This window comes from Maniola hyperantus, chromosome 8 (genome assembly GCF_902806685.2).
Source record: "Maniola hyperantus chromosome 8, iAphHyp1.2, whole genome shotgun sequence".
Classification (NCBI taxonomy): domain Eukaryota; kingdom Metazoa; phylum Arthropoda; class Insecta; order Lepidoptera; family Nymphalidae; genus Maniola; species Maniola hyperantus.
In genome coordinates, this window is record NC_048543.1 from 3,713,935 (window position 1) to 3,730,826 (window position 16,892).

The 16,892-nt window shown below is 39.7% G+C and overlaps 1 protein-coding gene across 1 annotated transcript in view; it reads right to left on the bottom strand.

Moving 5' to 3' along the window:
* The window catches only part of LOC117984316 (dnaJ homolog subfamily C member 10-like), a 67,700-nt gene that overhangs the window by 23,162 nt on the left and 27,646 nt on the right, over window positions 1-16,892 (bottom strand). The window contains exons 12-19 of the mRNA XM_034970951.2: window positions 10,640-10,808; window positions 9,301-9,514; window positions 8,808-8,920; window positions 3,403-3,498; window positions 2,629-2,829; window positions 1,435-1,623; window positions 883-1,003; window positions 377-577 (exon numbers count right to left, since the gene is read on the bottom strand). Coding sequence (XP_034826842.1) covers window positions 377-577; window positions 883-1,003; window positions 1,435-1,623; window positions 2,629-2,829; window positions 3,403-3,498; window positions 8,808-8,920; window positions 9,301-9,514; window positions 10,640-10,808 — 1,304 coding nt within the window. The remainder of the gene's footprint in view (window positions 1-376; window positions 578-882; window positions 1,004-1,434; window positions 1,624-2,628; window positions 2,830-3,402; window positions 3,499-8,807; window positions 8,921-9,300; window positions 9,515-10,639; window positions 10,809-16,892) is intronic.

Below are 16,892 nucleotides of genomic sequence, written 5' to 3' on the forward strand. Positions count from 1 at the left end.
CCTACAGGCAAAGTCGTGCCGCCAAGCGATTTAGCGTTCCGATGCGACGCCGCGTAGAAATCGACCTGGGCTTTTAATGAAAATGCCATACCCCTTCCAGGTTAGCCCTCTACCATCTTAGACTGCATTTTCTCTTACTACCAGATGAGACCGCAGTCAACTTGTATAACAATAAAATAAAATTAATAATCTTACGTATGCGGTTCGTACAACGTCATCTAGCGCTTGTATGTGAAAACCGCCACACTTGTTTTAGTGCATACTGAAAAATACATTGCGTTCGACGCTTGTGACTCTTGTGTAGCCTGATTCAATCCAACTCAGGATTGGTATACTTATCAGTTGGCACAATACGTAACGATGCTATGACCCTTACCTCCGTCCAATATCTTCTGTAGTTCAGACTCGGACAATGTATGCAAGGCTCGCGCCTGGGCGGCTTGTCTTAGCAAGTGTTTCGTGGGCGCGGCAAACAAGCGCTGGTAAGCCCCGCCCACCTTGAGCACCGCCCACGTGGGCGCTTCTTCCACCTGCAGAGACGCGCATAGCTCTTCGTCTTCCTCGCAGTCGATTTCACCTGCAATCAGAAGGAATAAGTTGTTTCCAGAATAAGTTCCGTCCGGCACGAGAAAAAACACGTCACGTACAACCTGTCGGAAATATCTGAGCACCTCGCTGAAATGCGCTTTCCCGCAGCTCACCTATTTTCGACTATCCAGTACCCAAAGAGTATATAAACACTATGTTCTATCAGTACCGCAGCCAGTACCTTTGCCAACGCAAGCACGTTGCATAACGTCTTACGTCATTAAGCAGGTTTTCAGATATTTCCGACGAGTTGTATGCTTATGACCATTAAACTGTAAGTAATTTTTTGCTTACCAAAATTCATTTCTGGTATTGCCATAACCATCTGATAAAACAGAAGATTGTCTACGTCTTTCTTAGAGAAGAATAGGACCCATGGAGTTTCCTCCCCAGTCCTTAGGTTGTTTCTGATTTTCTATAATCAAGGGAACAATCATTTAATTAGAGCCTCAATAGCTCAACGGGTAAAGGAGTGGACTGAAAACCGAAAGATTGACGGTTCAAACCCCGCCCGTTGCACTATTGTCGTACCTACTCCTAGCACAAGCTTGACGCTTAGTGGGAGAGGAATGGGGAATATTAGTCATTTAACATGGTTAATATACTTTAAAAAAAAAAAAAAAGTTTCTATACTCTATCCACGGAAAGAAGTTAGTATAGCGCTCTCTCTGTTACGTAATCCCATACAAATTACAGAGCCAAAAATCTCAGTGGACGTTAACCATTTTGAGGCACCAACCAATCACGAACGAAACTATGTTTTCGAAATTGAATTTCGTATATAATTTGAAAACATTTTTGAATTGAATTTCGAATGTTTTTGAAAACATGTTTGCGAAAACTAACCTTTAACTTTTCAAAACTGATTTTCTCTACTTTGGGTAGCAAGTCCACGATTTCCTTTAGAATGGTTTTCTCATCGACGCTTCGCAGTTCCCGCTGAGTGGTTCTGTGTTTGAACACTATTGTGGTTTCTGGATCATTCGTAAGTCCGTCCCGTACGTTGCTTGCTTTTACTACGGTCGCTAGATGTTTCTGAAATGAAATGAATTTATATAAGCAAACTAGCTGCCCCGGCAAACTTCGTACCGCCTAACAGTCGATTCTTTTTCAGGCAATTTTTTAAATTTTTCTCTCCGTAAGAACCATTTTCGTACTTCAAGGAATATTATAAAAAAAGAATTAAGGAAATCGGTTCAGCGGTTCTCGAGATTTGCGATGACTAACACATTTGGTGATTCATTTTCATATTATAGAAGATATGTCATTTCTCTTTCAAAGAGCTGCATTGTAATATGGCCCTTTGAAAATAGTTTCGATAACTGCAAAGTGTCGCTACTAGATGGCATTAACAGACTACACAAATTTCAAACCCCTATGTCACCCCCTTAGGGGTCGAATTTTCAAAAATCCTTTCTTAGCGGATGCCTACGTCATAATAGCTACCTGCATGCCAAATTTCAGCCCGATCCATCCAGTAGTTTGTCCTGTGCGTTGATCGATCAGTCGGTCAGTCAGTCACCTTTTCCTTTTATGTATTTAGATTTTGAATAAAATATTTGATTTTGATTTTAGAGCGGCAAAACATGTTGGTCTAGTGATTCTCAGACCTCCCACTAGGTGGACAGCTGACATCAAACGAGTCTCTGTGAGCCACTGGATGTCACATGCCACGGTGCAAGACCGTGGCCTGTGGATTGTGGAACACACGTATAAGAGACAGACCTATGTATAACAGTGGACGTCTATCAGTTTGTGGCGATTGCCACAAACGCCATCTAGTTGCAGCTGCAACTAGATGGCGCTATTCAATCGATAACATTTCATGACGTAGTCCCGAACAAATTTACCGCCGACAGTACTCGCACTAACGGAGTTTTCTGCAATCTGCACTATATCAAGAAGTTTCAAGATACAACCGGCCCAGCTGGCGCTCCGAACACACCAACCGCTCGGTGTGAGATCTCCCTTTGGTACGGTCGAGCCCGCACACCGCTCCCGTATAAGTTGGTAATCATGATGATGATTGATGACACTCACAAGATGGTAAGCCAGTCGTGTCAGGGAGATGTCGTTGAAACTGTCCTCATCCACTATATACAAAACAGGTTTGTCCGTGTTCTTCAGCACTTGAGTGACTGTCGGTACGTGAACTCTGCTTCTGACAAACTTCATTACGAAGTCTTCTAAGGCCTCCATGGTGTGTGCACCGTTGTAATAAATGTAGTTGCCTTTCTTGCCCTGAAATAATAAAAGCAATAATGAATCAATAATGAACTGTTTTGATTTATTAGTTCTTTTTTTTCCATTTATTAGGATCACCAACAGCTAATCATGTATATCAAGAACAAAATTAAAAATACAAAAGTTCTTAGATAACATGACGAGCTAATTAAAGGTAATCACCGCATACGAATAAAATGTCAGGTAATTTTACTACTAAAAATAAGTTAATTAAAAAATTATAATAATTATTACATAAATAAACTCTAAACTAACTAATTTCTTTTAGAGCGGTTACGCACTCATCTGTTCTGAATCCGTGAAAATACGGATATAAAAACTCGGGCCGGATTCGGTTATTGCTTACGCATGTTTTATCACTAGCCGTCGCCGATCGCAACGAGGTTTTTTCAAAATAGCGGACTTGTAGGTATACTTACTAAGTTCAATGCCTTATGTGTAGTCCACGCGGACGAAGTCGCGGGCATAAACTAGTTATATAACTAGCTTATGCCCGCGACTCCGTCAAGATACAAATAAGATACAATTTTTTTTTAAACTAGTGTAGGTAAAATTATTAAACAAACTTACGTTCGGATAGAATAATAACGTTGGATAGCTACCAATCCTCATGTTATTATAGCAAAACGAGTTATAATATTTGCAATTGACAGCACCAACTTTAATCTGAAAGAAATTAAAGTATTAAGTACATATAGTATAGGATCCTGCTTCCTTCTACCTTATCCTGCTACCTTCACCGAGCTGGTTAATGGATGAAACGTATTTTATATTCAATTTAATGTCAATAAATATATTGCATATGGGTTGCCTAAAAAACTTCAGTGCAGGATGATTAATTAATATTTTTTTTTTTAAATTTAATTATTTACGAGGGTATTATATAAGAGGGTTCCGTACTACAGTCGTATTTTTTCGACATTTTGCACGATAATTCAAAAACTATGATGCATAATGTAAAATATGTAGGAATCATTTATTTGTTATTTTATGACAATGACAATGGTTCTCTTTTTTATAAAACTAAGAAAAGAGGTTTACATATGTCACACCTCCCTTCTTAAACAATAACTTCCCTTACTATCTTAACTATATAAATCATCGATGCCAAAACGTCTTGGCGGCCCTCGTTTACGAACAGACTCGCGAGGCGCCCTGTCCACTACAGCTACCTCGGGCTGCTGGCTAGTGCTGGGCTCAGGCGCCGCGCGACCGGGCGACCCGGAGCTCGTCTCCCCGCCGCTCTCCTGCGGCCCTTCCTCGGGTGCTGAGCTCAACGCCACTGCCACCATCGCGCCCCTGGACCGTCCCGCTGCTGATGGTCTATCACCAGTTCCAATGTTAATTGAATTACCGATATTTGAATTAATTTCCGAACATTTTTTAATCTGATCGACGTGTCTAAATATCTCAGTTCCCTCTCCAGTACGCAGCTTATAATTTGTACTCCCGCTTCTTCCTATGACATCCCCTTTTAACCATTTATTGCCTGTTCCGTAGTTTCGGTACCACACCCTACTTCCGACCTCGAACGATCTCTCAACTCCTCCCGCCGCAAACTCTTGACGTGCCTGGGCAGACCGAACTATATCCTCCCGTTCCGGCTTTAACTTATCCAAACGCGTGCGTAATGACCTGCCTTGTAACAGTTTGGCTGGGCTTTCTCCTGTCGTGCTATGCTCGGTATTCCGATATAATAATAGAAAACGACATAACGCTGTGTCTACGTCTACACCCTGTATAAGAGCTTTCTTTATTACTCTTTTACAAATCTTAACCGCATTTTCCGCAGCACCATTAGACGAAGGATGATACGGCGCTGAAAAAATTTGTTCAATCCCGTTCTGACTTAGAAAAGTTCCAAACTCCACGCTTTGAAACGAAGCAAAATTATCACTAACTAACTGCTTTGGAAGACCAAACCTAGCAAAAATATCTCTTAATTTATTAATTACAGTCTTCGCTGTGATCGAACCCATCTTTACTACCTCAATCCATTTGGAACTAGAATCGACTACCACCATATAAGTAACCCCCGCTATAGGTCCCAAGCAATCGATATGCAGTCTTGTCCACGGGCGACTCGGCCACGGCCACATGTGCGGTGCGTGCGCCGGCGGCGCGTCGGCCACTGCGGCGCAAACCTCGCACGCGCGGCACATCGCCTCCAACGCTTCATCAATTCCCGGAAACCATACGTAACTCCTCGCTAATGCCTTAGTTTTAACTATCCCCATGTGCGAGTCATGAAGTTCCTTCAACACTTTATCTCGGCACTCAACGGGTATTATGACCCTATGACCCCACATGAGACATCCTAGTTCGCTATATAACTCCTTCTTACGATTGAAAAATGGCCGTAATTCTTTTATTTCTACCTCCGTAGGCCAACCGTCCCTAATGTAACTTAATACTCGTCCCATGATGGGATCTCGGCAAGTAAATTTTTTTAATTCTTTATAATCAAGTAATAAAGCTTCTGAAGCAAAATGTAAATACGTTTGCTCGGGACATTCGCTCATTTGAGATTCACTATTTTCTCTATGAGCTTGTATCATCCTTGACAAACAATCAGCTGTATTTTTATCAGTACTTACATATTCAATTGAAAAATCGTATGCCGACAAAATTAACGCCCATCTCTGAAGCCTGCTAGCTGTCATGTTTGGAATACCTGACTCAGCCCCAAAAATGCTCACTAAAGGCTTGTGATCCGTTCGTAATATAAATCGGCGCCCATACAAGTATTGGTGAAACTTTTTAACGGCAAAAATAATTGCAAGAGCCTCCTTTTGTATCTGACTATAATTTATTTCCGCCGCCGACAGCGATCGGGATGCATAAGCGACCGGTCGCTCGCCCCCGCCGATGTCTGCGCCTCGCTGCGCTAACACCGCGCCTATCCCAAGCGCACTCGCATCACATGTCAATATAACCGGCTTATTTACATCGTAATGCGCTAAAACCGCAGAGCTCGCCAGTAATCTTTTAACCTTATTGAATGAATTCCTTTCTTCTATCCCCCAAAACCAACTATGATTTTTCTTTAGTAAATTATATAATGGTGATAAATTACTTAAATTCCTGACAAAACGACCGTAAAAATTGACCATCCCTAAAAATGATCTTAATTCGGAAACATCTTTTGGCTCCGTTAAATTTAAAATAGGCTTGACTTTATCTGGGTCAACCCGAATACCTCTATCCTCTATTACATACCCTAAATAGGTTATTTGACTCTCGAAAAATGCACATTTTTCTTTTTTAATCTTAAAACCGCATTCCTTCAGCCTAGTAAGTACTTTCTTTAATGTATCCTTATGCTCATCAAGTGAAGAGTTTGCGATTAATATGTCATCTAAGAAAGTTACCACATTCGGAATATCTTTAAACAAATTTATCATTATCCTTTGAAATATGCCCGGACTTGAAGCTAACCCAAACACTAATCTATTGTAACGGAACAGACCCCGGTGAGTATTTATCACCGTAAATTCTTTTGACTTATTATCTAACTCGATCTGGTTATACGCTTGTGAAAGATCGATTTTACTGAAATACTGACAACCGTTCAAATTGGCCAGTAGATCTTCTATTTTAGGAACTGGATATTTATCAACCGATAAAAAACGATTCAACGTAGCCTTATAATCGGCACAAACCCTAATGGCACCGTTAGGTTTGTTCACAATTACAAGCGGGGTGGCCCAGTCCGACGTGTCAACCGGCTCGATGACACCGGCACGCAGCATCGCGTCCAGCTCGGCGTCCACGCGCTCCCGAAGCGCATACGCGAGGGGGCGCGCACGACAGAACACGGGCACGGCGCCCTCCCGCACGTGCAGCGTGGCGCGCCCGCCCGTATAGCGCCCGAGCCCGCCGTCGATTAATTCACTAAACCTGGAAAATATTTCCTCCACGTATCTATTCTTAACAGACTCCTGTACTCGCAAATTATTAATTTTGCACTTAGGCACGTCAATGTTTAACTCCGCTAACCATTGACGCCCTAATAATGACGTCGTCCCATTATCAATGACATATAAATCTAATACCTTCATGCGATCTTTATACCTCACTTTAATTGAAATATACCCTAGAGGTTTAATTTTTGTGCCATCATAAAAAGTTAACGTTAACCGACAGGATCTTAACGGTAGGTATTTGTACCTTTCAATATACGTCTGCTTGCTTATACATGACAACGCAGAACCAGTATCAATTTCCATAACCAAAGGCTTCTCGTCTAATAACACTATTATGCTAACCGGCTTATAGTCCCTTAGCGATATCTGATAAACAGGTTCTTCTTCGTTGACGTCGTCCGAACCGACCGACTCCATCCAAGCCGGGTCTTCGTCCCGCCAGTGGTTCGTGCCCGCCGTGTTCGGGCCCCTCGATGCAATGCCCGCACCCTGATTTCTACGCTGTGCTCCTGCTCCCCAACGCATTCCGTAGCTGCGACCGCCGCGCCGCGATCGGTTATAGCCACTGGCAGCATTTTGCCCTGCAGATCCTGCTCCTGGGTCATCAGGACATCGTCGTCGCAAATGCCCGATCCGTCGGCATCGGCTGCACTCAAAAAACTTATAAGGACAGTCATCTTTACCATGCCGCTGATCCCCGCATCGATCGCATGCACTAATTCGAAAACGATGTAATGATTTTGATGAAGTTTCGCTGACACTCGCAGCTGCTCCTCGTAGCGTCTCTCCCGTCTTCCCTGGTTCCGATTTTGGTCTGCTGATACCTATTCCGACTTCCACTGCAAGTGCGTTTTTCTCCGCGGCTTCGAATGTCGTAGCCAACCTGACTGCGCGATTAAAATCTAAAGTCTCTTCGGCAAAGAGTCTTTGACGAATGACTTCACTCTGTAAGCCGCACACTAACTGATCTCGCAAATTTTCGCTAAGATTATTTCCAAACTCACAAAAACGTGATAGTTCCTTCAGTTCTGCGACGTATTGTGAGACCGAAGTTGATTCTTGCTGACGATACTGCCTAAATCGAAAACGCTCAGCCAATATTGATGGTTTTGGTTGTAAATGTTCTCCCACTATCTTCACTAACTCGGCAAAAGTTTTATCACCTGGTCTATCCGGGCTACAGAGATTTACCATCAGCTCGTACGCCCTGTCCCCGACCATCGATATCATAGTAGGTACCCTTAAGGTCTCTTTCACCTCGCCCACTATGAAATACATTTCCATCCGCTCGCAGTATGATGCCCAGTTCCCACTCACGACATCGAATTCCCCTAATTTCCTGGGTGAAACCATCTTCCCTTTATTTTCCATCCAGTCGCCACTGTAAAATATGTAGGAATCATTTATTTGTTATTTTATGACAATGACAATGGTTCTCTTTTTTATAAAACTAAGAAAAGAGGTTTACATATGTCACACATAAAAATCTGTTTTAGAATGTACAGGTGAAGACCTTTCATATGATACCCCACTTGATATAGTCACTCACTTCGAAAGTTGAAAATACTAATTATTAGTTCATGACCACAATTTAATTTTTTTTGTGTGATCTAACCCTAAATTCACGGTATTCAGATTTTTCCCCAAATTTCATGATTCTAGGTCAACGGGAAGTACCCTGTAGGTTTCTTGACAGACAGACGGACAGACAGACAGACAGACAGACAACAAAGTGATCCTATAAGGGTTCCGTTTTTCCGTTGGTGCGGGATAGTGCCGGTGACGTGCGGGTGTGCGGGGCGTCCCCCCGCCTCATACCCCGATTGCCAGCTCGACCTGCCGCGCACTATACCTATGTGTGCTGGTAATTATTAGATACTTTTAATGGGGGGCGGGGCGCAGACTAACTTTCGCACCCCGGCGCCGAATATGCTTAAGCCGGCCCTGCGGATACGGATATCTGGCACATCACTACTTCAGATGTATGGAGGAACTTGCCATTGAAGTTCGTTTTCGAGAACTATAATATATTAGGGGTACAGTACTTACAATTCCTTGATAAGTTTCAGCTAATTTCTTCCAGGCATCGGCCAAGTTCTGGCAAGGCGGGCAAAATGGTGAATAGAAGTTTACAAAATGCAAGCCTTCACTCAAAAATGCATCTGAAAATAACGGTTTTTTAGGGTTCCGTACTTCAAAAGCATTGACTCCCGAGTGGCCTACTTCCGTAACGTACGTTGACCTCTAGTGTCAGTCAGATGTTTTATTTGCAACTAGATTCTTTAACTCTAGAACTCTTTGATTTTCCGGGATAAAAAGCCTATGTAATTCCCAGAGATGCAAGCTATATCTGTACCAAATTCCGTCAAAATCGGTTGAACGGATGTGCCGTGAAAGGGGATATATCATGAACTTTTGCAAAATACAGGATTTTGTTTTATCCGGTTTTATCCTTCCATAGTAGAAAAAAAAATAGCATACATCATAGTATTTTAAGGTCAATGATCGAATTTTTTTGTCTAACACTTTGAGCTATACTCACAAAAACTCCCCCCAGACAAGGTTTCAACGAACGGATCATCGTGATACAGCCCATTATAGTACAAGTTGTTGTACTCTGTCTGCGAATGGTAGTCGTATTTCCTGGTATACGACTGTTGTGAGCCATACAGGTCATACTTGTGCCTCTTCTCTGGGTCCTTGAGAGTTTCGTACGCTTCTGTGATTTCTAGAAACCTCTTTTGTTCGGCTCCATTCTAGAACAAAAAGTTTTTTTAAAGAATATTAGCAATGTCTATTATCTTCTATCGTATTATCTTAATATGATAGACTAGCTTATGCTCGCGACTTTGTCCACGTGGACTACACAAATTTCAAAGCCCTATTTCACCCCCTGAGGGGTTGAATTTTCAAAAATCATTTCTTAGCGGATGCCTACGTCATAATAGCTATCTGCATGCCAAATTACAGCCCGGATCCATCCAGTAGTTTGATCTGTATGTTGATAGATCAGTCAGTCAGTCACCTTTTCGTTTTATATGTTTAAAATAATTATTTTTAGATGAAGATCTTCTCGGTAGGAAAGGCATTCAGAACCAGTGGTAGATAAGTTAAAAAAAAAAAAAAACCAGTGGTAAGTAGATGCATTTTTGACGATTCAAAAGTACCTACCTACTTGTAAAATTTTAATTGAATAAAAATATTTTTATCACTAGCTTATGCTCGCGATTTCGTCCGCGTGGACTACACAAATTTCAAACACCTATTTCACCCCCTTAGGAGTTGAATTTTCAAAAATATTTTCTTAGCGGGTGACTATTATTTTAAAAGAAAAACAATAATTTTTTTTTTAAAAGAACATAGTTAGGTACAAGAATAATTTAATTCTTATCGCTTAAGTAACCGTACAAAGTGTGCTTTATATACGTTTTTAATAAGAAAAGCGTGAAATTACATACTTGCATAAATAATTTCTGATATCTATGTGTACCTAACCTACCTAGATGTTGCATGTAGATGTTTTTCAAAAACCATGGCAAGTAGGTATACAAAAAATCCACATTGATTAACCTAATGTGGTCCATGAGATAAAGTAATTTAATTTGCATTAGATTCATAGCTTGTAAACCACACAGTCGGTCAAGTCCAAGCCACCCACACAAGTACCACCCACTTGATTTCAACCACTGGTCTGTGATTTCAACACATTAAATTGTTGACACTTCTAGTATTTTCTAACATTTACTTATGCACTAGCTGATGCCCACGACTTCGTCCGCGTGTTCCCGCGCCTCATACCCTGATTGCCATCTTGACCTGTCGCGTCTATTCTGTCTGTCTGTCTGTCGCTATTATGTCTATATTTATAAATGCATACTTACAGGATTTTTATCAGGGTGTAGTTTCACAGCCAGTTTCTTGTACGCTTGGCGTATTTCTTGGGTAGAGGAAGATTTGGACACACCTAATATCTGATAATAAGTTGCACTGCTCAGGTTCACCGTTGAAATTAATATGACATAGAGCAGAGCAATTAAGAGAAGTTTTATCCTGAAAAGTAGATAGAATATGATATTTTCGTGATCAAATTGCCACATCAGTGGGGCTGATTCTCTTGTACACAATTTCTAAACTAAACTAAATTAACAGGTCTAAATCTAGTGCTATCCTTTTCCGCAAGCAATATTATGACAGAGATAGCAATAGATAGTGTGTCATTTTAGTTTAGTTTAGAGATTTTGTACAAGAGAATCGGCGCCAATGTCAAACTCAGTAGGAATGGCATTCCAAACCAGTGGCAGAGTCTTTTGAGGGATCAAAAGTAGTTGTAAAAGTTTATTTGAATTAAAAAACCTTCGATTTCTTAATGGAGACTAACTAGCAAACCAGAATATAAGTACTGGTAAAACCGTGCTGCCAAATAATTTAACTTTCTGGTACAAAGCTGCTTAGAAACAAATAAAGGGTATGGGTTTAATAAAATCGCCCTACCCTGCCACGCTGGCTCCCTTCTAGTTTTGACCACCAGTAGCATCATTACAGATACTCCACTTGGAATAGTAATTTTACTTTAAATGTTGAAAATACTAATTATTTGTTCATGACCACGTTTTAATTTTTTTTGTGATGTAACCACAAATTCATGGTTTTCAGATTTTTCCCTGAATGTCTGCTATAAGACCTACCTAACTGCCAAATTTCATGATTCTAGGTCAACGGGAAGTACCCTGTAGGTTCCTTGACAGACACAACAGACAGATAGACAGACAGACAGGCAGACAACGAAGTGTTCCTTTTTTCCTATAAGGGTTCCTTTTTTCCTTTTGAGGTATAGAACCCTAAAAACAGCTTACTTACTTCCTTATCTATTACTCATTTTGTGAGATAAATTCTTCTCTCATTACAGTTATATTCACTATTTTGATTAATGGTAAGAGATATTATTAGTGGTAGAGGATAATGGTAAGAGCTCTCTGGGGATAATATAATAATGTAGTGGGTTCTCAGATCCTATCATTACATGATTAACGGAAAGGGATCAACCCTTAGCACTGACGAATGCGAAGCAGAAAGTAAGATACATTCAGTAAAATTATAAATTTTAAGCTTTTCTAACCAAAAAATTCAAATAGTTGTTGGTGTTCAATAATTGTATGCTATTCATAAAGTCCTATTTTTCTATACATTATAACATGATTAGTACTTACATTTCGCCAATAACAGCTTTTGCACCACAACTTTAAAACACTTCTTCCAAGTACATAAACAAAATAAGTTATATTATTTTTATAGGAAATAGAATATTAAATAATACATGTCTTACTAATTGTAAGCGTATTTTTTTTTCAGAGAACTGATTTTAAAACTATTTTGAGATTACTTTTGTATTAATAAAATAACTTTTTATTAAAGCAAACTTCCAGCATGCTTCCAGCTACAAGGTGTAGGTTGTAGAAGTGCAGCAGGCCGCAGGGTCTTAACTCGCAAGACAGGCGCGGGTCGGGGACTGCGGGTCAGCCCTTGGATGAAAATATATACATTCGTGTGGGAGGTGTGTGTGGTTGGTGTGGTGGCACCTATATTTACCAAGTACTCTGTGGGAGCACCGACCAGAAAAAAAGGGGCTGCTGGGACTGGGAGTGGGAAGCAGGGGGGTGCAGCTCACAGAGTACATTGAATATGCAGCTTCCCTACACAGACATGACACAGACTAATAACATACTTCCCTACATTGGCACATGAAAAAAAATTGCATAGAAAGTGCTGCCATCTATTTTTTCAGGTACACCACAGAGTAGTTTGTAAATATATGAAAGGTACACCATGGGTAGGTACACCCATAGGGGTGCAACTCCAGAACATTAAAAAATCTCAAATTGAAATTCGCTTGTGGTGCCATCTAAGCGCGAGCACGGCTAAACAAATAGATAGCAGTTTACAAAAGACGTCAACAGATGGCGGGCACATTGCTGTAATTTTAATGACATTAATAAATTATAACCTCTGTGATTATAACCAACTTTTCATGTTTTCGTGTACTGTAGTAAATATTTATATTTCTGTTAAATTTATCTGACCCTGCTTTAATAACAGGACTCTGTAGTCTGTATTTCCTTTCACCACCTCGATAACTATATTCTAAGGATTGATTTACGGACTCGATTCATGCCTGAACGACTGACCACGGCTACGGATTACGGACTTGTTTTTGCTTTGTGAAATGATTTTTCTGTGAATATATTTGTGCAGAAAAATGCCACGGAGATCTCGATGTGTGTCTGGATGTGACTAATTCGGTAAGTATAAAATCAGCTCACTCGTAATCTAACTCAAAATTACTTCAATGAGTCAAACTCTGTGCACCATTAAGGCACCATTAGGACATTAGGTATTTTATCATGATACTAGGTATATAATTCCTGCGATTTCGTCCGCTCGAAAAAACTATTTTAGAAATCCCGTGAGAAGTCCAATTTTCCGGGATAAAAGTGGCCTACAAGTTACAACCGTCTGATGCAAGCTATCTCTGTACCAAACAGATCATCTGTTTGGTACAGAGATAGCCTGACCACCACTTTGTCTACGTGGATTTAGGGTTTTTGAGAATCCCATGGGAACTGTTTGATTTTTCCAAGACAAAAGAAGCCCATGTCCTTACCTGGATGCAAGCTATCTCTGTACTAACTTTCATCATATACGGTTACACAAATTTACTGTAAAAAGCTGGCATACAGACAGGTTGACACACTTATGCATTTATAATATTGCTGTGGATTATTAACTACCTACTAATTCTGTAAATTTTTTGTTTTGTAATTAAGTGTACTTACAACATTTCTTTTGAACTTTATTGACTAAGTTATTTTTATATTATAGGTATCAACTATCAACTAATTAAGTACAATAAGTAAGTATAGACTAATGCATATTTTATGTTACTATTTTTTCAGATGTTTGCATGGCTTTCCAAAACCTGGCTACTCCTCTCTATGAAACCATTTAAACAATGAAAAGAGATAGTAGGACAACATTTAGAAAGCAAGACTGATGATGAAATACATATATACCTAGTTACGAATTGTCAAATTTGCAATCACCAGTTTGAAGATCGTTGAAATACACCAGTTGTGGTAGTAATATGAAAGTTACGAAAAGTAAATAACCAAAAATTTTGGATTTGAGCGATACCAATCTCGTGGGTCTTGAATTTGGGTATGTATTTTATGTACCTAGTTACGAATTTATGAAAATAAAATACTTTATAAAACCTTAAAACCTTTTTATTTCTAGGTATAGTGTTTTATAATTTAGTATCTTAAAGAGTCAGTCTTGTATTATATATTTTTAAACATGTTTTAAACAAACGTTAATGGAATTATTGATATTTTTTTAAAACATGTTCAAAAATATAAAATGTGCTAGTAAAGTACTTTTATAAATAGCATTTAAATTTTCGCGCTCTCGCACGCCTAGCGCGCTATTAGTGCCCTCTAGATGTGAGCACACGCGTAACTTTGAAAAATAAATCTTAAGTCGCACATCTATCTCTAGTAATATAGTAGATAATCTATGGGTACACCGTAACTCAAACTCGATACCTAACGATCACTTTACATATTATAGTGTGTTATCTATGATGGGAAGTGGCCGAGCATTTCTCTTCTTCTGACATGTGTCATGTGTCATCTATGATCCATGTCAAGATGAGTGACGTTTCCTGGGTTGCCGTTTAGTTCTATCCGCACCATATCCGCACCTGAGATCCGCACATATTTATTTGTCAGTGCCGGCGGCGCCCGGCCGTGCATTTCCGTGCCCTTAAGCATGCAGTATCAATGCCGTATCACTGGTCGTATATCAATGAAAATTAATATTGTTTCATACTTATCTGTTTGTTTCTTGTGGTCTGTGCGGTGTGCCATAAACACATCTGTGTCAGTGACGTTCAGTGATGTTCCGACGCGTTCCGTGATCAGACGTAAGTTTTTTGCGAAAAATATTTTGCCGGTCACGATTGCAAGATGGACGACGAAATTCTAATAGAGTTAGTGCGAAAACATCCAGCATTATATGACCCTTCACATAGAAAATACATGGATACCAATCTTAAATCAACCATTTGGAATGATACTATAGGCCGAAAACTGGGCTTCAGCGGTATGTATGAAGCGTAAAACATGACTTTTCACCATTTTAACTTTTTCTGTCAAAATATTTCATGTCAAAAGTACGATTTTAGTCCTTAATAATTTAAAAGTGAACTCACTGCCATAAAAACTACTTTTATTGCCTTTGTGCACTCATCCGTATTCGCTGATTCTTCGAAGTGGCCATACAAATGCGTAGTTAGGTAGTTAACTACTCATTCGATTTGTATTTTTACGGAATCCGTGATTTCACGAATGAGTGCACAAACGCCCATAGAGTGAACCGTTTTTTGACTTGACAATTGACAGTTGAGTTGACATAATATAGAGTTAAAATGGCGCATGAAAAGTCATTTTGTACGGACTTTACAGCAAAGAATTTGGATGTACCTATTACTACGTAGTACGTAGCTTTACAGCTATTTACCTAGATAACGCATAAAATTCAACTCCTCACGCGCCATTTTAACTTTTGTGTCAAATTTCATGTCAAAAGTACGATGTAGGCTGTGGCCTGCTGGTAGGGAGGCAGGTGGTGGACTATCGCCAAACCTCATCAAGAATGAGAAGATATTTGTCGATAGTCCACCACGCCTGGCCAAGTGCGGCTTGACAGACATCACAGTCCTTTAGGAACATTATTGACGGGCAACTCTCAGGCATACAGGTTTCTTCACGATGTTTTCCTTCGCCGAAAGCAAATGGTATTCAGTTGCTAAAAACGTACATAACTCCAAAATATTAGACGTGCGTTCCCAGGATCAAACCCAGACCTCTCGAATAGGAGGCCAATGTCTTAACCACTACGCTATAACTGCTTTTTTCTGTATTAAGTTACTAAGTTAATACATTAAATTTTTCTCTCCGTAAGAACCATCCTCGTAGGTACTTTAAGGAATATTATAAAAACAGAATTAGCGAAATCAGTTCAGCTGTTCTTGAGATATGCGATCAGCAACACATTCAGCGATTCATTTTTATATATAGAGAAGATATTTGTACTTATAGAATATTTTTTTCAGGCGATTCGTGTAAAACAAGGTGGTTTAATATAAGGGACAATTTCAGAAAGAGTATTCTGAAAAGTGCCACTAGAAGTGATCAAGGCGGAAAACAGATCAGGCCCTACAAGTACCACAAGAAGTTACAATTTATAAGAAAATATATGGGCGATATAAATAACATCGAAAATGTCGAAAATATGATAGTGGAATGCGATATTCCGGAATCTCCACCATCAGTTCAAGCGACGCTGTCGCTAGTTTCGGATTTAGAACAGACTGGTTCGAAATATCGCGATGAATGCTCGCTAACATTTCCCCCAACTCCAACACCAGCTTCTCCTCAAAGTGACTCTTCAATATCTTCAAGCACTCGTAGGTCGCGAGGAGGACGCAAGGATATAGTTTCTTTTAGAACAGCTTCATCAGAAGTTATGGATTATTTGATTCGCCAAAATGAGCACCCGGTCGACATATTTCTGGCATCTCTTGCACCGATATTAAAAGAACTTCACCCCTGTGATTTATTCGCAGCTAAATCAGAAATGTATGCTCTAGTACAAAAGTATGAACTAAAACTGTTAAAGCAAAAATATCCTGCGGGAGATAATCAAACAAGCACTCGCCAAACATCTAGTATTTCCAGCACTGAAATGACAAACGAAAGTACAATAAAGGCTGAACAGTATTGTTGTGATAATATAGTGGACAAGTAAAAAGAAACTAATTTTTTCACATGTTTAATGTTGACAACCTAGAGCACACGGTAGTGCCCTACCAAGTTCACAATATAGTCTAAATCATAACAATAAAATTAAGATAGGTACCATTGCTTAGACATACATAAATTATTATAGGAGAATAATAATATTTAGGTACCTGTACCTATAATAAACGTTTTGAATGAAGAAATATAAAAGTTTAAAGATTTGGTAATGGTGATATTAGATAGGTAAGTATAGTTCATTCGGAGTGAATGTTCACAT